The 27,213-nt window shown below is 37.0% G+C and overlaps 1 protein-coding gene across 1 annotated transcript; it reads right to left on the minus strand.

Annotated features, from left to right (window-relative positions):
* Window positions 1–1,148: 1,148 nt before the first annotated feature.
* On the minus strand, window positions 1,149–9,922 carry CSF3 (colony stimulating factor 3). The gene is made up of 4 exons (XM_034416568.3): window positions 9,792–9,922; window positions 6,669–6,776; window positions 4,770–4,916; window positions 1,149–3,480 (listed from the first exon to the last, which is right to left on the minus strand). Exons 1-4 carry the CDS (start codon window positions 9,912–9,914, stop codon window positions 3,322–3,324), a joined length of 537 nt encoding a protein of 178 aa, XP_034272459.2. The 5' UTR covers window positions 9,915–9,922; the 3' UTR covers window positions 1,149–3,321.
* Window positions 9,923–27,213: the final 17,291 nt, after the last annotated feature.

Genomic DNA, 27,213 nt, shown 5'->3' on the forward strand with positions numbered 1-27,213 from the left:
TTACTCCAGATAAGTTTTAGATAAGTGTACTCTTAAAATAGTAAAATTCAATTTTACTAGCAGCTGTTATTTTGTTATTTTTTACTTGGTTATTTATTTTTTCTTCCTAATAGCTTTTGTTTTCTGTTGGATAAAGAAGACCCTTTAATCCTGTTTATGCCCTACAGACAGATCTTTTAAATTTGATGCTAAGATATCACATAATTGTAGCTTTTAAATTATATGACTGGAGAAAGTGTTGGGGCAGCAAGTCTGTGGAAATTCTCAATCATCCAGGTCATAGTTGTCTCAAAGGTGCTTTTTCAAAAGGCAACTGGACTGTTTTTTCCTTTTTCGCTTCTCATTCAAGCAGCTTCATCTGTTCTGGCAGGATGGTGGGGGCAATGAAAGGATTAGTGACAGGATGTGGGGCAATGTTGGAAGGATATTTCTTGGCTATTATCTGGTCTTTAGCACTTTCCATGAGAACTCTTGAGCTCCGATACATCATTCATATATGATAAATTATCTCACAATCTACTTGCTGGTTGGCAAACAATAGAGACTTATTACATGGTTTTCAGTAGTGATTTGAGGTTTGTTTTCATTGTATTTCAGTAAAAAATTATTTAAATTAGAATAGAACACATGGATGTATTTGTATTTTGAAGCATTTAACTTGCACTGGGTGTGTCCATTCTTGGGGCTTGTACTACTCCAAGCCCAGGTGATCTTGCATTATTTGTTTATTTGTTAGGAACTGATCTCAGTAAAAACATTAGGCTATCCTGGTCTTACCCTGCCTCTTGGGTTTTATATATATATATATCTTGTAGCAATAAAACTATAAACTATTAAAATTATGGTAAAAAGAGGTGGGGAGGGAGTAAGGGGGAGGTGGAATCTGCTATTGATCCATCAACCACCTCGTGTGAAAACTGCTCCCCTACCAGTTGGGGCCTCAAGCACCTGGCAGAGCCAGGCTTTAAGGGCCTTATAGAAGATCAGGAGGGTGAGAGCAGATCTCATCCAGAAGCGGGCAAGATATTCCAAAGGGCAGGAGGCAGGAGCCATTACATTAATCTTTTTGAAAATTACAACTGTAGCTTTATATGTTCTACATTCATTTTCAAAAAGAGCTTAGAAAAATGAGAATAATGCACTAGAGATTGATATGATAGAAAATTTATTTAAAAACAGATAAAAATGTAACATTATACTTAGTGTCATGATCATACAAGTAGTTACAACTTAGAGTACCTGTTTACAATTTATTTCTCACCTCTTCAAAGAACTGACAGATAGGAATACTGACATTTTTACCTCAAATGGAATGTGATGGCTATACCACAACTAAACAAAAATAAAACAGCATTTAGAAAATAAAAGTTGTCAAAAGTTTTAATGAAATTGCTCCTTTGAACAAGATTCAGGATACTGACACTATACAATGTTCAAGCAATATCATTTCAAATTTATTCAGTTATAGTAGACACTAGCAGCTGGAGAAATTGAATGACAAGAATTCTGTGTAAACTTTAAACACACGCACACATTTACTATAACATTCTCCCAAAATGAATCCAATGGGATTCCATAGAAATCAGCATCGATTTTGGCGAAGGACTGCATTTAAACAAAGAAACATAGTATTCAAGTAGTTAGGAACTGAGTGCAACTCCAATGGCTGTTTACCTTTGTGTTAAAATCATTTAAATGATAACTTAATTCCACTGTAACATAAATAAGATACATAGATAATTATTAAATAATACCTCTACATAAAATTCTACAGCAAATGAACACATACTTTATACTTATGAATTCTTAAAGCTTGAAATGGTATCAACTTAACCACTTGGCCTTGTTAGAATGGGTTGGTCTGCCTCTATCACCAGACTCTTAAAAGAAAGATGTTAATGCCTGGTGACATAACATAGGTGGCTTGGTGATATCAGAAACTGTCTAGCAAATGGCAGAGGACATAATGGCAGAGGGAGCGCTGTTTATTAGTTTGCTTAAATCAGGAATTTATTTTGGATCAGGATTACTGTACATAAAGCTAGGTTAAGCAGTCTGGAAGTTGTTGACCTTTTTACGCTACAGTTATTTTCTACACAATAGTATGGCAAATGATAGAGGATGATGGAAGTTATGAACTGAACCTCTTCTAAAAATAGACTATGAATGCCTGCAGTCTATTTCACATCGGTAAGAAATGGTAAGGACACAGACTATACTGTATGCCCCAAACACTAATAAAGACAGGAATTGCAAACTTCCCTTATGTTTCATCCTATAGTTTTGTCTAGCTACCACCAGCTAGTACTCTTATGTTTAAATATTAAACAGTAGTTTAATGTTGTTTGTACTCAACATACATGCCACACATAGCTATAGCACTGTGAACTGTGCACTCAAGAATGGCTGAAATCTAAACAACTGTTTTCCGTTAATCTGACAGCATTGGTATAAATAATAAATAAATATCTAGTACTGAAGTCCAAATTCAAGATTCAACAATTCTGACACTATAAATATTAAATATGCTAATAAATTAAAACTCGTAACAAACTTTTAAAAACTTATCACAGTGATATTACATCAGGGAAAGGAGAGCTTGAGTGAACTGGGACCTTGCCCTCATAAGAATACATTTCATTGCAAAATATTTGATATTTGGGGGAGGGAATCCATTTTTCTTACAAGTTAATCATTATCAGTCTTAAACAACTGAAGTTTTAACTGTAGTAGCCTCTCAAGTGGTAAAAGATCTCTGAAATATTCTGAAGGCAATTTTCCCATTTCCACGTACATGTGTGAGATGCTCTTCTCTCAATACTGTACCAATAATTATTTGAATGCTAATTATAAAAATTTAAATAGTCAGTTTTAAAACAAATTACAACTTAACCCAATGTTTCTCAACTTTAGCAATTCTTAAGACTTCAGCTTTCCACAAAGCCAGAATTGCTGAGGTTGAGAAACTGACTTAAGAGAATGGAGTGTTCATAATATAAGGCAATGGTTTGCTTTTCACAACATGCTGAATCTTAAGCAACCCAGCTCCACTTTAGTCTAATCTAACATGTTGTACAAACTCAGCTAATATTTTTATTTCTCTTAGAGCTAAATTTATCTGGATTATTTTATTGTCTCCTACTTTCAGTGTATTAAAATGGTATATAAAAATTTAAAATAAATTAAAAACAAAGACAGAGAAGCTGGAATTCTACCCGTCAAAGCAGTCCTGTCAGGCAAAAGCAAGTCTTAGCGCTTCCTTTTGTGCACAGAACTATATCAGCTTCAAAGTCTTTAGTGAGAATTCTCCATAGATTCCCTTTATGTGCTACAGTGCCTCAAGGCCCGGAAAATCATGTCCATAAATATCTGGAGTTTGCAGAGAACCAGGTAGCTTCCAATTTCTCTTTGAACTTCCACAAATTTAGGCTCATTTTCTGCCTGTGGATAGACAACACTAGTCAGACTGCTTTCTTCCATCTGAAACAAAGATTAGAAATTGAGGAATCTCAGATTAATAATTAATATTTGCATATTAACTCCAACAGTATCTAAATTAGCCTTGCATGCTCTTGGATCAATCCTCTTGTAGCCAATGTTGTCACCATCATACCCCCAAATCCTCTTCAACGACCTTGTTTTAATGAATAAGTAATGTGTGTGTGTCATGGCAAGAGACAATGGGATGCAACCCAGCAGCGAAAAACATGGTCCCAGCCTTCATAAAAGTAGAGAGAAGTGTTTTTGCTTCACCAGGAGCAGTGGCTCAAGGGATTTGCTCATAAATAAGTATCTGAGCTAGTGTAAGCAAAATAATGCACTCAGATATATTTACTTCCCCATGCATACGCACATCCCTACTCTCTGCTCTACCATAGTTGCAGCAACAATTTTATAATGCATGCTTGAAGGATTGCCTCAGCTCACAGGGTGCAGCAGTTTGTATATGTTAGGATTAATGCATGAACAGGAAAAATGCTCCTGTCATATAAAATAAAGTTCAGTATAGTAGAAAGGTGTGCAAAACCCAGGCTTTAGGATTATTCAGAATGTGAAGAGCAAAAATCTAAGTATTTATTACTTTGAAATTTATGCTTACAAAATGACTAAGGCAAAGCTTCTTCCTTTTATAAGACCGGATATACAATTGTTCGACAAGTAATAGCAACAGAGGTTATTCCAGAAGATGAAGTGGGGCAGTAATTTAAAAAATCTTCCTGCAAACACAGCACTTTGGGCTGTATTTGAGTCCCGAAGCAGTCAGCTTCTTAGATCCCATATAAAAGCATCCACCTACCACAGGGACATGGCTTCTCTATGAGGACTGAGTAGTGTGCATCTTGCAAATACTAGGGCCATAGAGCACTTTGGATCTGATACTGAAAAAAGTGCTCTGGAATATAAAAATAACCCCTGTGTTCAATAGCAGGAAAATCCCAATGGCTTTTCCTTTCACTCCTATTGTGTGATCCCAGAAAAAGATACAGCCTTCAAGTGTTGGAACAGATGCTATATTCATGCTCCATGTATCCTTTGGAAACTGAATCTAAAGTACTCTCCATATCTGCAATTTTTAGAAACTTACACCTTCAAGGTTCATCAACATTCCCCAAGAGAACATTGCTAATGTCCAGGTAGGTGACCTGCTAAATTATTACAGCAGATTAACATATCACATTTCTTATATTCCCCTTAGAACTGGGTGGTTTCCCCTCACTAGCTGGCTCTGATCCTTTCCCAACTTAAAGACTATTTATGCAACTCCTCACCTGCTGTTGAATGTTGTGGGACAAGTTGGAAATATCCAGTTGAATACTGAGTACTTGGTCAGCGAAAGTTGTTAAGATTTGGCGAATATGTGAGAGGTAACCGAAGTAGGTTTGGAGGCCTGCCTGTACCTGATTGAAGCATCTTTCCTAAATGAAATAAATGTAATAGGGAATTATTACAAAAAATTATTATGCATTCCTTTCTTCACAAATTTCAGTAAAATATTTCTTTGATTACAAATGTGTTGTACAACTTCTGTGTTGAGAGACAAGTCAAGCTCTGTTCTCCAGAAAGTGGACAAGGTTATTGAAATTATGAAAAAAGTGATTTCCACAATAAAATGTACACATAATCTGAAAACAAACCCAATTCTGCTGCACCACAATTAAAAGCTATATTAATTACAACTGAGATTAAGGCTAAGGAAACAGTGACACTATCCAGGATGAAATGTTAGAATTGGCTTAATACAGATAAATAGGAACAATTTCTACTGTTTTAAATTAAGCAATGAAGGGTAAACTGAAGCATAAACAGTGACTCCATTTCTCTACCATTTTAAGCAATGACGAGCCAGTATATACTAGGAATTAATAGATTAACAGTGGAAAAATTGACAATGTTATAAAAAGTGGCAGCCAGAAAAACGTATTTTGAATAAACATATATTTTAATTAAACAATAACATAGATGTAAATAATCTATGCACTACACTTGAATTTATAGCTCTTAAGAAATGTTTACTGAGAAAACAGACAGGGAATTTCCTCTTAATGCTGTTATCAGTGATATTTACCTATTTTGTAATATTATTTTCTGGAGATGTTGGCTAGCCCAAAATTATTATATTGGATAGATATGTAAAATATGAACACTCTGAAACTAAGATCTGCTTTTAAAAACATCCATCTAGCCTCAAGCCCAATTCACATTCTTAGAACTAGAACATGAGCATGGCAGAAGCAAATTAATATTAGAATAAGTGCATTGCTGTTTTATTTCATTACTGTTTAGGGTTTGCCTGTTCACCTTTTAAGGATTAACAAATATTTCAAAGTTGAATTTGACACCAGCAGTATTAATGGCCAAATTTAAAGTAGGCACCCATCAAGGAGTTAAGTGTACTTATACATTTTATAAATATTACATTCAAATATTACACTTAATGCATGTGTATTGTTAGTGGAAGCCCCATTAAAAACCTTAAGATTATTAAGATTAGAAAAAAGATTGGCCAATGACAATAAATACGATTATTTCATCTCCAGTGAAATCAAGCTATTGATTTAGATGATCACTGATATTACATGGAACTACAACAAAGGGTGCATATTCTTATTATGGGAAATGTGTAAAAAACTTGAAATAGAGTAATTAAGATTCTCTAGTTTGTGAGAACATTCACAGGTGCTCTTAAAATCCCAAATATTGCCATGATTTTTTACAAAATTATGTGCTGCTACCTTAGTACTGGGTACTAGTAATGGGGTCATGGTCGCTAAGACGCTAAGCTTGTCGATCAAAAGGTTGGCAATTCAGCGGTTCGAGTCCCTAGTGCTGTGTAACGGGATGAGCTCTTGTTACTTGTCCCAGCTTCTGCCAACCTAGCAGTTTGAAAGCATGTAAAAAATGCAGGTAGAAAAATAGGGACCACCTTTGGTGGGAAGGTAACAGTGTTCTGTGCGCCTTTGGCATTTAGTCATGCTGGCCCCATGACCATAGAGACATCTTCGGACAGCGCTGGCTCTTCGGCTTTGAAACAGAGATGAGCACTGCCCCCTAGAGTCGGGAATGACTAGCACATATGTGCGAGGGGAACCTTTACCTTTACCCTAGTATTTCTTCCATTAAGGGGAAGAATGCTTTTAAGTTACAATCAGATGGGTGTTGCTATTTACCATGTCACAAGGATCCTGCTGGCAATGAGAGATATTAACTTGTTGAATGCCCAAGAGTTTCTCTATCGTTATCAGTTCTCTGTTGCTGCCAAAGCTGAATGCTTTACGCTGGAGGAAAAAAAGAAAAGATTGTCTGAAAAGGTATTTCTGGGATTCCAAAAAAAGAGCTAACATATGTGAGTGCTTTTATATCCTTGCTCCCTAAAATCAGTATTTTATAAAACCCTTCCCCCTCCCACAATCCTATTTTTACTATATTTCAACATCCAATGAAGCTCAGAGAATCTGAATAAGGTTTAATACTGATAGGTACTTATTAAAAAAATGCATATTAACTTACTTATATGAATATAAAGATTATTTTAATAAACCTAAATACTGTCCTCATTGTAAATTGGGCCAAACTGCACTCAGTTTTAAAGGGTTGAATCCAAGCCTCAATGAATCCCGTAGGATTTTTTGATAATTTCTCCACTAACTTCTGGTGTCTTCATAAAATCACTCATGTTATTGAAGCGATATTAAAGTTCTCATTACTGTTGTTTTGGTCCAGCAATAGCTGGATAACTCCAAAGTAGCTGTAAGCTATTAATGAAGAAATTACCTTAGTTACAGCTAACTTTAAGTTCGATTGGTTTTCATTGTTTAGCTCTGTGTGGCTGATATCCAAATAGCAGTATAGAAAAGGGCTTAATAATGCTGCATTCTGACACAGCAAATACTTATCTTGAGACTCAGTAATCAAAATTTCCCACCAAGTTTCTAAATCTTTAAGCAGGATGCTTTAAAGTACATGAGTAATGTCCATGGAAATCTCAGCAGCTAATGAGGACTGTTGGATATGACTTCCAGCAATTAGGAGATTTTGACTGCTCTTTTCATCTTCCTCATGATTAACAAATTATGCTCTACTAAAAATAGGGAATTGAATGCATATCAGCCACACAGAGATAAACACTGAAAACCAATCGAAGTTGCCTGTGACTAAGATAATTTCTTCATTAATAGCTTACAGCACCTTTGGAGTTATCCAGCCATTATTGGACCAAAACAACAGTAATGAAAACTTTTAATATCACTTCAATAACATGAGTGATTTTATGAAGATACCAGAAGTTAGTGGAGAAATTATCAAAAAATCCTACTGCATTCTCTGAGGCTCCCCTTAAGTATAGTAGAGTGAAACCTGGATTCAACCCTTTAAAACTGAGTACAACTTGGCACAATTTACAATGAGGACAGGCTTTAGATTATTCTTAAAATAAAGGCTAAATTTTACCTCTGAATTTAGAACCTTGTTCACCATAAGCTACTCTTATGTGAATCACTATCCACACAATCCAAGCTAAAAAACTATTTAAAGAATTGCAAAGGAGTACCAAGCAGGTAATTCCCTTCCCTTGGATTTTCTCCCTTTGTATTTAGTAAGCTTAATTATAATATATTTCATATTTGTTTGACAGATTCAATCAAAATATTCCCTTCTAACACCCAAAGAGGAAGGCATCAAGAATGTCAAACTTCGCTGGCTTGTTTGCAAACAATTTTCTCCCTTGAGCTTTGACAATCTGAATTGGCACAATCTTACATGTATTCCGGAAGCAGGAGACAGAAACATTTGTGAAATTTTAGTAGGGAGGGGCTCTACTCACAGTGCTAGGAAATGCATGAGATTAAGTCTCTTTAGAAGACTGAGCTGTAATTTATGGGAAGTACTAGAAAAGGAAACTATATCTGAATGATGTTTCAAGTATTTTATGTGAAAATTTCAGCGCACTATGAATTTTGAATTTTTCTGTATGTTTAATGCTCTAATTATTTTAATCTATCACTTTTCTCAATTATGTCACTATAGTAGGAGCAGGTATTTTGGCACAATGGGCATCAAGGTATCTCTAAGTAACACTCTTCATGCCAAGTTTTCCGTACTCCTAAATTTAAACTCATGTTGCTGGACTTTAACTGCTGGTTTTCTTCATTACAGCTGCTAAAAGTTGAAATTCAACAAATGCAAGACTACTAGTTTTCCATTCACACAAGGGTTTGGGTGGGTTTTGTAGATTGTTGACCAAATTCAACAATTGCATTGGAGGCCCACGTGGTTTTATAACATGAAGCATCTTCTAAAAAAGATATCAACTCCAAACTCTCTACTGTAGCATGGTCATAGTTATAACCAGGTATCCTAACTGGTCTACTGATTAATATTTCAATTCCTTTGTTCAAGAATGCAAGAAGAATTTCTATAGAAGGCATCAGTAGTGAAGCAGTACACTAGTACATCTAAGTGTAGACTGAAAGCACACCATCAAAAGTAGTAATGGTTTAAAGCCACATCTGTGCTACTTTATCACAGTCTTTTATATTACTCAGATTCTTCCCCAAATCCTCCCTTGTTATTTAAAATTATGCATTGATTTAAGTAGTGATTTAAAGGGTCTTTTTAGCTTTGGGATTCTATGAAATAATGTTTCAGTGGAAGCTTAACAAACAGTGGAAGAAAATCAACTTTGTATTACTTTGTATTCAATACATTCAATACATTTAATCTGACAATTTTGTTCCCCTTCCACTATTCAGCATTTTCCATTAGTCTGAAATTCTGCTGTATCATTTCAATATAATAGGGATAGTTTATAAATTTTAGATTAATTTAAAAATAGGATTTCATCTAGCTATATTACACCTCAAATTCATAAATGTCTAGGCTTTCATGGTCAATAACCATACTGGTTTGGAAATCTAGTCCCAAATGCAAATCTCCAGATTAAAAATATTGAGTTAAAACTTAATATTGGAAGAAGAAACTAAAATGACCAAGATTGCAGCTATGTATCTACTTTATTGGCATCATTGCAGTGGAGGATTTACTCAATATAGCTGGCAAACATTTTCATCAACGTATCCTAACAAATCTATAGATTACTTGTTTTGCTCTCCCTTTTACTTTACTTTTTGTTGGAAAGAAACTTGGTACACAGCAATTTATACATGATTGACTCAAAAGCCAGTTCATAAATGCTGATAACAGAGCCTCAACTCCTTTAAAATAACTTTGAGAAACTTGTTTGACAAACTATATGTCATCTCTTTGTTAGATCTCTTTACCCAGCATATACTTACCACAAGCCCATTCAGTGCAAGGAGATCAGCCTTTATCCTGATGGCAAACTCCTTATTTTTTGAAGCGAACTGATGTAAACCAGGATCTCCAGAAAATTCTGCATGAGGTGCAGCTAAGCACATTAACCAAGAAAGTGCAATACTAACAAGAAGAAGACAACCTGGGAAAATAAAAGAATATACAATTTTTAAACTGTTCGTTTAAAAAACAAAATGGACCACTTCTATGAACTGCACTAAATATCTAGCTGATACTAATGTCTAAAAGATTGAAACTATTAGACAGTTATATGATTAATTATCTTTTATCAGCTCCAGCCCACCGTCTTCACCTACGACGTCCTTTCTGCCGCTTTTCTGTTAAAACTCAATATATATATATATGTATATTGAGTTGAGACGCCGCTCAACTCCTCATAGCTCGATCCAAGACGAAACTATAAAGCAGCTGAGCGCAAGCGGGTGGGAAATTGATTCCGTCAGAATTAGGCTATCATTCTAGCACGTGCAACAAATTCAGCGAGACTCAGCCTAAAATGCGGGTCTGCCGCTTTCGTTTCCCAACCTTTCCAAGTCAGGGGCGTCTCTATCACGTGGCAACCTTTCAATCTTTGGCTTCGCCTGACGCGAGTCCCCGCAAGAGCTACGGCGGGTTTTTCGAAACTCAGTTGCCCAAGCTCGTTTGAAAAAGGTGGAAAATGTCAGTAGGCTGGAAAACGAAGCCGCGTCTTTCTTTCTCTGAACTTTTGGGAGAACTTGGAGGCACATAACCAGAATTCCCTTTTCCTTCCCTCTTAAACGTACAAAGGCCAGTCCTAACCTCTGAAAATAAAATAATTTAAGCAGCTCGAGGTTTATTCTCCTACAATCAAACCCGGAGAGGACGGGTCTCCAATCTGGGCATTTCAAAGCTTGTCAAACATTCCTGAAGGCTGTGCTAAGGAGGAGCGAGCGGTCGGGAAGGTAAGCCGGGACTCGTCCTTATTTTCCTTCCCTCAACCGCAAGGGTGGGCAATAGTCCCAAAGGCGGCCAGAAGCGCTCTGGGGAGCCCTCGCCCCGAGGGGCGCCAAAATAGCTGCCCTTCCCAAGCGAGGCGCCACCACGAGGAAACTTACCCTCTCGTCTCGTGCCCCGCCCGGCCGCAACGAGGAAGGACCTGCCCCAAATGCTACTTACTCCGTGTTGAACTCATCCTTCTGTAGGGAAAACTTTGGTCTCGCCCACTTTCTCCGCCCTTTTCTTCGAAAACGACGCGCTTCTGATGCGGGAGGTCACTGGCGAGCGGATGCCTGGGTTGCTGTGAATCAAACTGTTCTCCATTGGGGGTATTTATAGAGAGAATATTCAGGAACTTCCTCCGGACTGTGAAGAGGGAGGGGCACTGGAGGGTAATTGAGAGGAGTGGTGTTAGGCTATGACTCTCACATTTTTTTCGTTTATGCACTAATTACGGTAAATTCAAAATCCACTGAATGTCCTTGATCAGGGTCAAAGGGTGGGAAATGAGGATCTGCAATAGGAGCCTATTTCCCACCTGTGAAATAGTTTCACAGGTAATTCTGGGATTGTTTAATTAAAGCCTTAAAGAATTCACAGATGGCTCCAACATTGGAACAACCTTTTGTGATCTTTTAAAATTTTATTGGAATTATTGAAGACTTTGTTCTTTTTTTTTTTTAAAAGGTCAATAAGGAGTTTAAATTTCATGTTTGAAGATAAAGTATTATTTTATGGAAAATAAACGCAGTAACAAAATACTACTCTATTTTTAAAAAAAGATTTCTCTCATGATTTAATTTAAAGAAAGTTTATAACTAAAAGATCATGTATTTTCACAACCTTCTAGAGGCATTTTATTTCCCAGATCTTGGGGCCATCTTTCCTCATATATTCATTTATGCCTTCCATTATTTATTTACTCTAGAGCCATGGAGAGGTTCCAGAGTTACAGCAGACTTATCGGAATAGGGCTTGACAAACAAACTCATTAATCTTAATAGCCCTACCCAATGTATGGCAAAATCTAGATCTGGTCAGGCTCAAGCACTGACTTAAAATGAAAAGATGGTATTTAACAGGAAGAAATGAGATTCTGAATCACCCTAGTAAACATAAAAGGCATGAGTAAGATGGGGAGGCTTGATACAGTAGTACATGTGAAACAGATCTTTTGTCTGATCAACCCCAGAGTTGATAAGAGCATCTAGACTGATAACAGCTACTTAAAATGGTAAATGTTACCATGGGGTAGCATTGAGTCCATATCATGAAAAATAATTGTTTCATTCTACTGGGCCCTACTCAGTCTTCATTTGGAATATAGCGTTCTGTTCTGGGTGTCAGTTTTAAAAAAAGATGGACAAATTCAGCCAGTTCAAAGGAAGGCTATTAGATTTGTGAAGAATCTGGTATCTAAATCCCATCAGGAATAGCTAAAAGATCTGGATGTGTTTGACCCACAAAAGAGATGATTTGTGGGGAGGTTAGATAGTAGTTTACAAATATCTGAAGAGTTAGCATATATAGGTAGTCCTTAATTTACAATCAGTTGCTCAACTATCAGTCACAATGGATCCCCCAAAAGATACTTACAAGCCATTCCAAAGTTCTGACAGCTGTCCTCCCCTATGATCACATGATCATATTTCAGGTGCTTGGCAACCAGCCCACATTTGTGATCATGTACAACATGGGTGTCAAACTGGTAGGCCGTGAGTTGGATGAGTCACATGCCCACCCCAGCTCCGCAAAGGCAAAAAACGTTGCAAAGCATCACATGATGGCAATGTAATACGGCGAGTTTGACACCCATGGTCTACAGCATACTGCAGGCATATGAATGCAAGTTATATCATTTTTGCCAAAAACCAAATGTTTACTTTCAGTTTTTAGCAAAAATGTCCCATAGTGAATGAGTTCATTTAATGCAGTGGTGGGTTTCAAAAATTTTTTACTACCGGTTCTGTGGGTGTGGCTTGATGGGCGTGGCAGGGGAAGGATACTGTAAAATCTCCATTCCCTCCGGACTCCAGGGGAAGGTTACTGCAAAATCCCATTTCCTCCCGATCAGCTGGGAGGCAGAGAATAGATGTGGGTGGGACCAGTCAGAGGTGGTATTTATTAGTTCTCCGAACTACTCAAAATTTCCACTACCGGTTCTCCAGAATTGGTCAGAACCTGCTGAAACCCACCTCTGACTTAATGCCCATAGCACTGATTAACAACTGTTGTAAAGGTTATAAAATTGTGTTGGATACAGTATGACCTGCTTCATAATCATTATGATTTACAACTGGCTCCATTATGGTCATAAATCGAGAACTATCAGCAGAAGAAGAATTGGATTAATTCTCAATTGCTTCAGAGAAAAGAATAAGAAATAGTGGATTAAAACTACAAGGAAGTAGATTCAGGCTAGAAAGCAGGAAGAACTTCCTGAATATACAAATTGTGAGGCAGTAGAGCAGGCTGCTACTTGAAGTGAGGTTTTCTCCTTTAAAGATGTTCATAGACCAGATATTTATGTGTCAGAGGTGCTCTGGTGAATTCTGCACTGAACAAAGGTTTGGACTAGACCTCCAATATTCTTTTCAACTCCATGATTCTATGCAGATTCACACATCATCATTATTACTTCTCCAAACTTAGTTTACCCTCTGATAAAGAGTTGAACTGAAAGTACAGATAGTCCTCAATTTACAATGACAATTGAGCCCAAAATTTCTGTTGCGAAGTTGTTAAGTGAATTTTACCCTATTTTATGATATTTTTTGCCAATTGTCAAATAAATCACTGCAGTTGTTAAGTTTGTAACGTGGTTGTTAAGTGAATCTGGCTTCCCCATTGACTTTGCTTGTCAGAAGTTCACAAAAGGTGATCACATGACCCTATGACACTACAACCATCATAAATATCGCTCAGTTGCCAATCGTCTGAAGTCTGATGACATGACCATGGGGATGCTGCAATGATCATGAATATAAAAAACGACCCCAAGTCATTTTTCTCAGTCCCTTTATAACAATCACTAAATAAACAACAACTATTCTGTGTGGTAGATATTTTGGATATCATAAAGCTTAGTTTTAATTTTTTTTTTTCACCGCAGTCTTTTATAAAAGTTTTTATAAAAGTTCTCCAATATTTTTCAGGAATTGCTGTCATTTATTGTTTTCTTTCCTGAGAATGCCTATTTGGGCAGAGAGATTCCTGTAAATAGAGGTAGGTCTGCTCATTTGCTTTCTAATGTAATAGCTTCCTATTCAATGTTTAATCTTACAAAATCTTTAAATTAATCTTGGTTTCTTCTGCTATCATGATGGTCGTATTCAGACATTCTATTTAGAGACTGAATTTTTAATGTTGCTTATACCCATGTTTCTCAACCTTGGCAATTCTTAAAATGTGTAGACTTCATCTCCAGAATTTCCCAAAACCATCAAAATGGTTTTGATCCATCCATCCATGTGCCTTCTCGACTGGATGGACCTGCAAATGTATGGGTTAAGCTGGACATAAATTAATGGTGTGTTTTTTTCTCTCCTGTAGTATTCTTCTAATAGATAGCCATATAACTTTGTAATCTTCCCAGAGAATTTTTCTTCTAGAATAGATTAAAAATGTAACAAAACAGAATAATATCCCCAGCCAGCACTGGATCATTTTAGCAGGCAACATGGACTAATTCCAACTGATGAAGGTTCTTCTTAAAGAATGGATTAAAGGATGGTTCTTCTTAATGGTGGATTAAAGCTAAATATGGTTTGCAGAACAGCAATTCTTTATTCTTTTCTATATATTTGGCTAAAGTGTTCCTACTCTACCACTTCGTATTGTATTGTGTGTCCAATCACATTTGGCCAATAAAAAATTCTATTCTATTCTATTCTATTCTATTCTATTCTATTCTATTCTATTCTATTCTATTCTATTCTATTCTATTGTCCAATATGTATAGGAAGCTTTAGGCTAGTTCAGGGGTCAGCAACTTGCAGCTCTGGAGCCACATGTGGCTCTTTTATCCCTCTGCTATGGCTCCCTGTTGTTGGTCGGCTCCACAATTGATAGAGTTTTTGGTTAGGACAGGTAGAGGAAAAAGGACGCCGTGCTAGGAGGAGTCTCTATGGTAGGAGAATGGGACTTCTGGTCAGCAGAGGAAGAAGAACGCCACCCTAGGAGGAGACTATGATGGAGAAACTGGACTTCTGGTCGGCTCCAGAATTGAATGGGGGCTTCTGGTTAGGATCTTTGTGGCTCTTTGAGTGTTTAGGGTTGCCGACTCCTGGGCTAGATCTTGACTGTATGTCAGCCTAGCTTTAAGACATATTTGAATGTTTATGATTTAACAAATAATGAACTTTGCCTCTTTAATTAAAAAACAACAACCCTAACCCTTTCTTTTCTAATTTCATTTATTGGGGACATATACAGATAGTCAGCAACTTATGACTACAATAGGCTTCAGAATTTGCATTGCTAAGCAAGGTGCTTGTTAAGCAAGACACTTTTTTTTAAATGACCTTTTTTGCCACAGTTGTTAAGGAAATCATTACAGTTCTTAAGTGAATCACACAATAGTTAAATGAATCTGTCTTTCCTTACTGACTTTGCTTGTCATAAGCTGACTGGAAAGATTGCAAGTGGTCATCACATGACCATAGGATGCTATAACTAGGATATATACAAGCCTATTGCCAAGCGCTCAAATTTTGATCACATGACTGTGGGGATGCTGCAACATTTGGAAGTGTGAGAACCAGTTCTAGGTCACTTTTTTCAGTGCTGTTATAACTTTGAATAGTTGCTAAATAAATTGTTGTAAGTTGAGAACTACCTGTAGCTTGCTAGTCTAGTTAAAATAGGGTTAGGTGACTTTTATTTATTTGTATCTCACCTTTATTATTTTGATAAATAACTCAAGGCAGTAAACATATCAAATACATCTTCCTCCTCTTTATCGAACACACCTTCCTCCTCCTATTTTCTCCATAACAACAGCCCTGTGAGGTGGGTTAGGCTGAAAGAGAATGACTGGCCCAGGGTCATTCAACTGACTTTCATGGCTAAGGCAGGACTTGAATTCCCACTTTCTAGCCTGGCGCCTTAACAACTAGAACAAATTGGCTTGAGAAACGGTTATTGCCTTAATATGTTGTGTGAACCAGATCAGATTATTATATTAAACCATCATATGGTTTCTTTGACATCAGATTTTATTTATTGTATTGTACTGCACTGTATTGTATACAATTTTATTGTACAGTATATTTATTAAGCCAAATTTACTGCATAACGAGGTAAGTGAATGCAGTCAATATGTTCTTATCCAAAATTGTTCCAAGCGTTTTTTGGCCACAGAAGTGCCAATGCTAATTAAAGCATTAGCATAGCCAATTGGCCTACTAACATTTGTGTCTTGGGTTTGTTCGTTTGTTTGTAAAAATAAGTATTTCCATCCTACTTATTGCAGTGTGATTTACATTTTTGGGAGATGTAATGAACTAGGGAGGGAGATAGTTTAAGATTCTTTGATCAATATTTGTCTCAAAGATGGGACCTGGAATCCAAGTGGATATTCCTCTAACCTCAATGAGGAGAATCCAATGATATTATGGCCCCATGGGAGACAGCATTGCAGTTTTGTGTTTTAAACAAAATTTTGAAATTAAGTTTGAAGGAATTGCCAAGATGATGAAATTTGTAGAGGTGAAAATATTTGACATCTGGGTTTCTCCCCCCAGCCCCATTTAGCAAATGTTTGTGTAGGTTAGAGTTAGTCATCTTAAAGCAATACTGTACTTCTAAAGAATTGGCAGTGTTAGTAGTTAAGGATAAATGAATCAGGTTTCCTTTCCTAGAATGGAATTTTCCTTTAAGCAGAAAATTCAGAAAAGAAAATTAACTAGCCATTCAAAACTATTTCCTTAGAAGAAAACCAAAGATTTTGGCTTTAGGTCCTCTCTAGGTTTAGAAAGCTGAGAGGTCCCTGAGCAAGATCTTTTGGGAGGTCTCCTTCCCAGTGTTGCTTCTTTGCTGTCAACTCCCACTGGCTTGTGACAATAAAAGTATAAAAGTACCAATTCTCTCCTTGTGCCATGTTTCTTTGGAAAGAACTGCTGTGCTATCACCAGGGATTATTACTTTCCCCATTGACAGCAGAAAGGACTGGCTTAGCTTCTTGCACTTGGTATTTCAAGAATTTTTTCCCCTTAAAATGGCATGCTTAAATGGCAGGTAGCACAATAGGACCGGAACTATGCAGAGGACTTTCTGGATAGAGAGACCCCAGATCAATGTGGTTGGGGGTCTATTTTCAACGTTGCAATAATATGAAAGATGCCAGAATGGGGTGGCTTTTAAGGAAAATGCTTTCACCTTTGGTTTCCTCTTCTACATTAAAACAAAATGCAGTTTCAAAAATTCTTGGCTGCCTGAAGCAGAATTCAAATGTCACTCTCATTCAATAGTTGGTATCACAGCTTTTAAAACTCTTGCTGTTCAGGAACCAATTTATGCTTTCACCTATTTTTTAACTATAATAAACCTATTATCTTCAAGGCAAGCTCTTGAAGAAATAATTAGCATTTGTTAGGTGATGAGTATGTTTAAAACTATTTATTAGAATATTTAATATTGTACTTTAACTGATGAGGTCAGATGCCCCTGGAAATAGGGTTTTTTCTTCTTCTTCTTCCAGGCAATGCTGTTATTGAATAAATTCCATTGATATGAATTTGTTTTACACTCTTTATACAGTTTATACAGGAAAGGGTTGTAACAGGAAGATTTATCTCATGGTTGTGTTTATATTTTTGGCAGAAATGCCTCAATTCCGGCAAGGAGCAGAGAATGAAATGGCTCTGACTGTAAAATCTGCAGCAACTGAAATAAAAACTAAGTGCCCACCCACCTCCCCAAAGGTATAGAAAATGTAGAGTTGGCTGATTACTGATTCAGTACAAGGCACCTTCTTATATTCATACTTCAACATATATATTCCATATGAAACCATATATAATATATATGGTTTTATATGGAATATGCCTAAATTACACGTTGAACAATGTTTTTCATATTGTGCAATATTACATGAGAGAAACCAACCTCTTCTTCCCTATTTAAATATTTTTTGAAATGAAGCGCCACCTTGAGGGCAGTTATGAAACGTCTAGTATCAGCAACGGTATTTGTTACACAGAAGTGTCATCAGGAAAAGCCTTTTGGATGACTGAGACAAAAGCTGATTCCCTGAACTAATCAGTCCAGATTGGGAAATCCAGGACAATCTCAAATTTCCCTCCTGGCCAGGATGTAGGGGAAAGGAAGTAACAAATTGATGTGTGTGAAGTCACAGGGAACCTTCTAATGTACAGAATTAGCAAAACTTGGGAATGTTGGATAAACTTTAGGAGGATGGGAACTGCCACTATGTTGTCAAGCAATAGCCTTTTACGCAATAAGTATGTATAGCCAAAATACAATGTATGCAAATTGGCCACATTCATATTTCATTCACAACTAAATAGTTCCCATTAATTTTTAATTAAGGTTTAACAATAATAAATCAATATTGATCCTGGTTTGTTATTATATTAATTAAATACCATCTAAACATAATTCCTAATTCAGAACTAATGAGGAACACTAACTTAACTTTAAGCAGGATCTCTACTGGTTAAAGCCAGGAGCCAATAGAAAATATCGATAAAATACAGATATGAGCTTACTTCAGAGAATTCTATTTTGGAGAATTATACTTCCAGATTTTTACTTAGCAAATTAGTGTAACTTCCAAAATCACAAAATAGTTGTGATGTCATTATTTCTGCTTTGCCAGCATTATTGATTTATGTATCTAAATAATATATGATATCGACCTCAGATAAGCATACAACTAAGGCTTCAGCAAAATCCTATCATGACCAGCTGTGAGTTTTGTGCCTCTTGGGTCTTGGAACTGGAGAAATTCTATCTTGGAGAAAGTTGCACTATGCCACTCAGATTCAGCACACCGTATGGGGATCTTCCTGAATTCGTAGTTCCTGCAATTGTAAAGGGAAACTTTACACAACTTCATCCTGTGAACCATTTGTGCCTATTTTTGAATTGGGCAGCCTTATTCATGATTACTACTCCTTAGCCATTTCCCAGTGGGATTTTTGCAAGACACTGTTCAACAGGGCTTGAAGATCATTCAGAAGCTTCAATTATTTCAGAATGCAGCTGAGCAGGTAGTTATGGATGTTCCTCATTATGCCCATCTGACACCTGCATTCTGGATCTGCACTGACTTCCTGTAGATTTTCAGATACAATTCAAGATGCTGGTTATCACCTATGATAGGATAGGGGTATCTGTGATATCACCTCCTCCCAAGAGTACCATCCCATTCCACAAGCTCCAACAGAGAAACCATACTCCAGGTCTTTTTTTCTGAAGCATTATTGTGGGACCCAAGAAACATGCTCCTAACCTCTTCAATGTACGGTTGGCCTGACCCTGCAGGCCTTTAGAAAGGCAGATAAGACCTGGCTCTTTTCCTAGGCGTGTGGACTAGGATAAGTAGAGTTCCCTGTTAGTGAGTTGTATTTTAGTCCTGACTGTTTTTTAGTCATTTTAGTTTGCTTCAATAGTAATATGTCTAGTTTTTGTTTGTATTTTAATGGTTTTATATGCTGCAAGAGACATGTAATTTGTGTTGGGCAGCCATATAAATGTACTAAATAAATAAATGCAAACTACTTTTACAAAACAGAAATCAGCATGATGGTTAGTTAACTGAGTTGCTCTCAACCCCTAGTAACTGGGTAGATAAACACAATGCTTGAAGTGATGTCCTGTGTCTGGTAATAATCCATTAGCATTTCTAAGAACATTCCAAGAACATTTTAGATACCATCTAGTTACCTTATCTGCTATCTTCATCTACTACTGCTTAGGAGTTGCCAGCATAGTTAAGCTTTGTTTTTAAACTATAATTTGCACATGTTTAGAAAAGCTTAACAGATATCTATGCATGATGAAGAATATTAACTTTCCAAATGCTTTTTGAAAAACCTGTATTAAATGCTCCACAATAAATATGATTATAATGAAATAGGATACATTATTTTTTGTAGAATTAAAAACAACAGAAGGCAAATAGTTGAGGACTATTTGTGTAAGATATGAATAATGCATTATAAAATACATATTAGCTTAGTAAAATGGTTTTTATGCAATATAAACTGGAAATTGTTAATGCCATGATGATTCATATAAGTTAAACTTCTAAAGGTGAATAGAATAGAATAGAATAGAATAGAATAGAATAGAATAGAATAGAATTCTTTATTGGCCAAGTGTGATTGGACACACAAGGAATTTGTCTTGGTGCATATGCTCTCGGTATACATAAAAGAAAACATACAAACATATATTCGTCAAGAATCATAAGATACAACACTTAATGATAGTCATAGGGAACAGTCAATATAAATCTTAAGAATACCAACAACAAGGTTACAATCATACAGTCATAAGTGGGAGGAGATGGGTGATAGGAACAATGAGAAGGTTAATAGTAATGCAGACTTACTAACTAGTTTGACAGTGTTGAGGGAATTATTTGTTTAGCACAGTGATGGCGTTCAGGAGAAAACTGTTCTTATGTCTAGTTCTGGTGTACAGTGCTCTATAGCGTCATTTTGAGGGTTGATATTGTAAATATTTTCACAGCCCTCTTTTTGACTTGTGCAATATACAGATCCTCATTGGAAGGCGGGTTGTTAGTAATTGTTTTTTCTGCAGTTCTAATTATCCTCTGAAGTCTGTGTCTGTGTTATTGGGTTGCAGAACCAAACCAGACAGTTATAGAGGTGCAGATGACAGACTCAATAATTTCTCTGTAGAACTGTATCAGCAGCTCCTTGGGCAGTTTGAGCTTTCTGAGTTTTTATTATTATTATTATTATTATTATTATTATTATTATTATTATTATTATTATTATTTAGTGAGATTCACAGCCTTTGAGGCTGGTTAATAGCTCAGCAGCTCGAGTCCTAACCAAGGACCTAGGAACTGTTAAGGTATCGTCGGAGGATGTAAGCTGTTCCGAGTAAGGTAGTTTTTTGTAGAGTCAAAATGTTCAAGTCTGGCAAATTTAGAATTTCTAAATAGCGGGGTAGCCCTTTGGGTATTGCTCCAAGGGCTCCAATTACAACTGGGACAACACACAATTTCTTTTTCCACAGTCGCTCAACTTCAATTTGCAAGTCCCGGTACTTTGTGATTTTTTTCTTGCTGCTTATCTTCAATCCGTGCATCACCAGGTATTGCAATGTCAATGAACCATACTTTTTTCTTTTCAACTATTGTTATGTCATGTGTGTTGTGGACCAAGTGCCTGTCAGTCTGAATCCTAAAGTCCTCCAAGATCTTGAGTTTCTCATTCTCTAAAACTTTTTCAACCTGATGTTCCCAGTGATTTTTGCTGTACTCAAATCCAAACTTCTGGCACAATTTCCAGTTAATGATCTTAGCAACATGGTCATGGCTTTGTAGGTAGTCAGTTTGTGAAATTTTGCTGCACCCACTGAGCAGGTGGTCGACTGTCTCATCTTTCTCATTGCAGAGGCGGCATTTGCTGTTGGTGGTAACATGTTGAATTTTTGCCTTCATGCAGTTTGTGGCTAGGGCTTGTTCTTGAGCTGCCAAAATAAAGCTTTCTGTTTCTTTTTTCAGTACTCCTGATCTTAACCAGTTCCAGGTTAGTTTCTGGTCAGCTTTGCCTTCAATACTTTTCAAGTATTGGCCATGCAGAGCTTTGCTTTTCCAATTTTTAGCTCGCTGCTCAATTACCTTATATTACCTCAATTACCTTTTTTATATTCTGCTTTTGTTTTAGTTCTCTTTAAAAGGCTTCCTTTATTTACTTCCTTAATCATTGGTTCTTCACTTTTCTGGATGTAATCATTCAAGCTGCGTTTTTCTTCTTCCACAGCCTGCTTTACTTGTAGGTGTCCTTGACCACCCTCTGCTCTTGGTAAATATAATCGGTCAACTCACTTTTAGGGTGCGAGGCATGATTCATGGTCATAAACTTCCTTGTTTTTCTGTCCAAATTGTCTAACTCCATCTGTGTCCAGTCAATTATTCCTGCAGAGTATCTAATCACAGGTATAGCCCAGGTATTTATGGCTTTTATGATGTTTCCTCCACTCAATTTGGACATTAATATCTTACGAATTCGCCAAATGTACTTGGCTGAAGTTAATTCCTTGATTTTATTATGCATTAAGTCAGAGGCATCTAAAATCCCCAAGTACTTGTAGCCTTCTTCTACTTCTACTGCCTTTATCATTTCTTCATTCTCTAGTTCTATTCCATCCTCTTCTATGATCTTGCCTGCTTTGGTTGCTATTGTTGCACATTTGTCAATTCCAAATTGCATACTGATGTCTTGGCTGAATTCTTTTGTTATTTTTTTATTTTTATTTTTATTTTTATTTATTTATTATTATTATTATTATTATTATTATTATTATTATTATTATTATTATTATTATTTATTCAACTTGTATGCCACCTTTCTCCGAAGACTCAAGGCGGCTTACAATGCATTTAAAAACCATATATAAAAACATTAAAAATTAAAACATTAAAAACAATTAAAACCTATTCACACCATTCATGGCCGGATCTCTCCAGATCACAACAGCGAGATCAACGGCCCGGAAAAGCCAGTTGTTGAGTTGGCACAGAAAGAACATTCTTTGTTGTGTTTTTTTGACGTTTTTGATGTTTGGTGTCCATTTTAGGTCTTGAGATAGGGTAGAACCTAGAAACTTGAAGGTCTCTACTGTTGATACTGTGTAGTCTAGTATTTTAAGAAGTGGTAGTATGGGAGGGTTTCTCCTAAAGTCCACCATCATTTCTACAGTTTTTGAGTGTGTTCAGTTCCAGATTGTTCTGGTCGCACCACGAGGCTAGTTGTTCAATGTCCCGTCTGTATGCGGATTCATCATTGTCTCGAATGAGACCGATCACTGTTGTGTCATCTGTGAACTTCAGTAGTTTAACAGATGGATCATTTGAGATGCAGTCATTGGTATATAGAGAGAAGTGGAGATAGCACACAGCCTTGGGGGGCCCCTGTGCTAATTGTACAGGTATCTGATGTGATTCTGCTTAGCTTCACCTGCTGCTTCTTGTTTGTTAAGAAGCTTATGATTCATTTACAAGTGTGTTCAGGTATCGCTAGCTGGTTTAGCTTAGTTGGAAGAATGTCTGGAATGATGGTGTTGAATGCTGAACTAAAGAGGACCCTTGCGTAGGTCTTTGGAGATTCAAGATGTTGTAGGATGTAGTGCAGAGCCATATTAACAGCATCATCTGTTGATCTATTTGCTCGGTATGCAAATTGCAGGGGTTCTAACAGTTCATTTGTTGAGAATTGATTCTTTAGCTTTTCAGAGTAGCTTCTTTTTCCTGCTCTGATCTCTCTTGTTAATACATTTCTGGCCTGATTGTACAACATTTTATCACTTTTTCTGTAGGTTTCCTCTTTGGAATAACGTATCTGCTTAAGTTTAGCTGTGAACCAAGGTTGTTGTTACTGTATATTCGCAAGTTCCTGGTGGGTACACATAGGTCTTCACAGAAGCTGACATATGATGTTACAGTATCTTTGAGTTCATCTAAGTCTGCAGAGGTACTTTCAAAAACATTCCAATCAGTGCAGTCAAGGCAGGCCTGTAGCTTTAACTTTGCCTCCTCAGTCCAGGTCTTCACTGATTTAATTGTTGGTTTTGTGGTTTTAAGTTTAAGCCTTTGCCTGTAAGCAGGTACAAGGTGAATCATGCAATGATCATCAGAGTATCCCACAGCTGCTCGTGGTAAGGACCTGTAAGCATCTTTTAGTGTTGTGTAGCAATGGTTTAAAGTATTCTTGCCTCTAGTGGGACAATTGACATGCTGAAAGTATTTTGGTGGCTCTTTCCTTAAGTTTGCTTTGTTTAGGTCTCCAATAATAATGGCCAGTGAATTGGGATATTTGGCTTCAGCCTCCATAATCTGGTCAGCTAGAGTTCGTAATGCCATGTTTAAACAGGCTTGTGGGGGGACATAAAGAGCAATTAGTAGAAATGAGGAGAACTCGCATGGACAATAAAATGTTTTACAGTTGATAAGTAAAGATTCTAAGTTTTCATCACAGAATTTATATATTATAGTTATATCCTAAAAAGAAAAAAAAGTTTATTATCAATGTTAAATATTTCTAAAATGATAAACATACAGGTTTGGCCAAAAGTATTGGTATCTCTACTTTTTTCTAAAGAATTCTAACTTAGAACATAGAATAACAGAGTTGGAAAGAACCTCAGAGGTCTTCTGGTCCAACCTCCTTGCCTGAGCAAATGATCTTATCCATTCCAGGCAAATGGTTGTGCAACCTTGTCTCAAAAACAAGGGGTGAAGCACAGGTAGTATTCAGCAGGTTCTGACCAGTTCTGGAGAACTGGTAGAAATTTTGGGTAGTTTGGAGAACCGGTACCGGTGGTCCTGCTCACATATATTCTCTGCCTCCCAAGTCCCAGCTGATCGGGAAGAAATGGGGATTTTGCAGGAACCTTCCCCTGGAGTGGGGAGGGAATGGGGATTTTGCAGGAACCTTCCCCTGCCATGCCCACCAAGCCACGCCCACAGAACCAGTAGGAAAAAATTTTGAATTCCACCACTGGTGAAGCACCTACAACTTCTGGAGGCAAAGCCAGACCACTGATTGTTTTTCCCCATCAGGAAATTCTTCCTTAATTCTGGATCTCTTTAATAACCTTCCCCCTGTTAAGTCTTGTCCTACCCTCGGGTGCTTTGGAGAATAGGTTGATCCCCTCTTCTCTGTGACAGCCCCTCAGATACTGGAAGAATGCTATCATGTCACCCCTAGTCCTTGTCTTCATTAAATGTGCCTAGTTCCCACAACTGTTCATTGTAGAGTTTAGCCTCCAGACCCCTTATCGCCTTTATTGCTCTTCTCTGCATTATTTCTAGCATCTCAGCATCTTTTTTGCATTATGGTGATCAGATGAAGAATTCCAAATGGGATCCAGGACAGCTTGAAGAAGCCAATTTACCATGGGAAAACTTGCTGTAGGGTAATTCGACAACTCAAGAGATAACTCTGCCCTAGACCCATTCCTTTCTTAATATTATTAGGGCAACCATTCACCTCTTCCTTCTTTCATGGTTTTATTAAAATCATTAGCGCATGACCCTGGTCATGCCACTTGGGAAAACTGCTTAGGCAAAAACCAGGAGAACTGGAGTTGGCTACACTGGCTGCAACTGATATACAGTGCACAGAGCCTGATAGTACAGGTGGACTAAAGCACTGTTATTAACATCTGCTGCTTGCAATTACTGTAAGTTCAAATCTCACCAGGCTCAAGGTTGACTCAGCCTTCCATCCTTTCAAAGGTAGGTAAATTGAGGACCCAGATTGTGGGGGCAATAAGCTGACTTTGTATAAAATATACAAAAGTATGAAGGCTATTGCTTAGCTCATTGTAAGCCGCTCTGAGTCTCCAGAGAAGGGCGGCATATAAATTAAAGCAAAAACAAAAACAAAAACTGGCCATGGTTGCACTGGTGTCTGTGTAACTAAACCAGACCTGGGCCCTTTCACTCTGGTTTCCAAAGCTCCATAAGGGAAGTGAAAGTTCCTGCCAGCACACACTTCTTCGCCTCACTGTCCAGCACCTCCCTCTGTGAAAGGCATCTTAAGCAGAAGTTGTTCTGGGCTGGATGCTTCAATGGGAAGAGCCTTGCAGCAATGGCTCTCTGGAGCATGTTGCCCTGTCACTATCCCTGCTTGCCCCTCTCCCTACTCAGCAGCTGTCACGGTTCAGCACAGCATGCTGAAGAAGAAGTACTTCTACCCAAGCCCAGGAGTGATTGGTAGTTTAGCTATTGGGTTAATCTGGGCTATCACATCTTCATAGGAGTCAATAAAATGTGGTAAAATTTTATCTTTCAACTCTGGTCACCCAATATTAAAGCCAAGGGAAGAACTTGAATCAGAAGGTTATGTTTGCCATTGGTTTATCTATCAACAATTGAAAGAAAGGTTTCAACTGGATTAAAAATGTTATGGATTTGATAAAATGAATTGGAAATTTCATTATGTGGCAACAATGGACATATTATTGCTAAGATCTATAAAATGTTATTGAAAATGAATTTGGAAAATGAACATGTAAAATATTGTATGATTGAATGGGCAAGGAACTTTGGATATGATGTGATGCTTGAACAATGAGAAATATGTGGATGAAGGGTTTAAAATTCACATTAAATAATAATCTAAAAGAAATTTTTTATAAGATGATGTATCGTTGGAGTTTAACACCAGATAAGTTATCTAAGATGTATAAAGGTATGTCAAATGCAGTAGGAACTGCAAAAGCAAAGGGGACTTTTTATCATCTATGGTGGACATGTGATAAAGCAATTTTTTTTTTTAGTATTATTGATTTTAATACAGAAAATTTTGAAAATGGAGATAAAAATGAAACCAGAACTTTTCCTTTTGGGCTTAATTGAAAAAGAACTAGATAAAAATTTGGAACTGTGTTATTATATATGTTGACAGCAGCAAGACTAGAATAGAATTTTATTGGCCAAGTGTGATTCGACACACAAGGAACTTGTCTTGGTGCATATGCTCTCAGTGTACATAAAAGAAAAGATACATTCGTCAAGAATAATAAGGTACAACACTTAATGATGGTCATAGGGAACAAATAAGCAATCAAATCATATTAGGAAACAGTCATTATAAATCATAAGGATACAAGCAACAAAGTTACAGTCATACAGTCATAAGTGGGAGGAGATGGGTGATAGGAACAATGAGAAGATTAATAGTAATGCAGACTTACTAACTAGTTTGACAGTATTGAGGGAATTATTTGTTTAGCAGAATGATGGTGTTCGGGGAAAAACTGTTCTTGTGTCTAGTTGTTCTGGTGTGCAGTGCTCTAGTGTCATTTTGAGGGTAGGAGATGAAACAGTTTATGTCCAGGATGTGAGGGGTCTGTAAATATTTTTTACAATATTGTACACACAAAAATGGAAGGACACTTCCATTCCTACTATGGATGAATGGTTGCAGAAGTTGATGGAGTTGGCTGAAATGGCAAAACTGATCAATTTTGATTAAAGAACATAAGTACTTTTGTTTCCACATGGAGACCGCTTCTAAACTTCGTGCTCGATGTGGAGAAGAATGAAACTCTTGATTTTGGGTTTTACCAATTAGACTGATAGAACTTTATAGAAATGGCTTGTTCATATTATTATGAAAAAGCAAAAAGCTGTGATTTGATGTTAATGCCTTATTTTATTGTAACAGAGAGAGACGGAAGTAAATTCTTTTTCTT

Source organism: Pantherophis guttatus, chromosome 4 (assembly GCF_059756535.1).
Source record: "Pantherophis guttatus breed Tessera chromosome 4, ASM5975653v1, whole genome shotgun sequence".
Taxonomy (NCBI): Eukaryota; Metazoa; Chordata; class Lepidosauria; order Squamata; family Colubridae; genus Pantherophis; species Pantherophis guttatus.

Excerpts from the sequence above, each read along its gene's own strand:
- CSF3 (XM_034416568.3), bottom strand. The coding sequence starts at position 9,914 with ATGTGCTTAGCTGCACCTCATGCAGAATTTTCTGGAGATCCTGGTTTA. Across the intron at positions 6,777-9,791 it reads TTGCACTGAATGGGCTTGTG|CGTAAAGCATTCAGCTTTGG; the intron begins GTAAGTATATGC and ends TTTTTCCTCCAG. Across the intron at positions 3,481-4,769 it reads CCCACAACATTCAACAGCAG|ATGGAAGAAAGCAGTCTGAC; the intron begins GTGAGGAGTTGC and ends TCTTTGTTTCAG.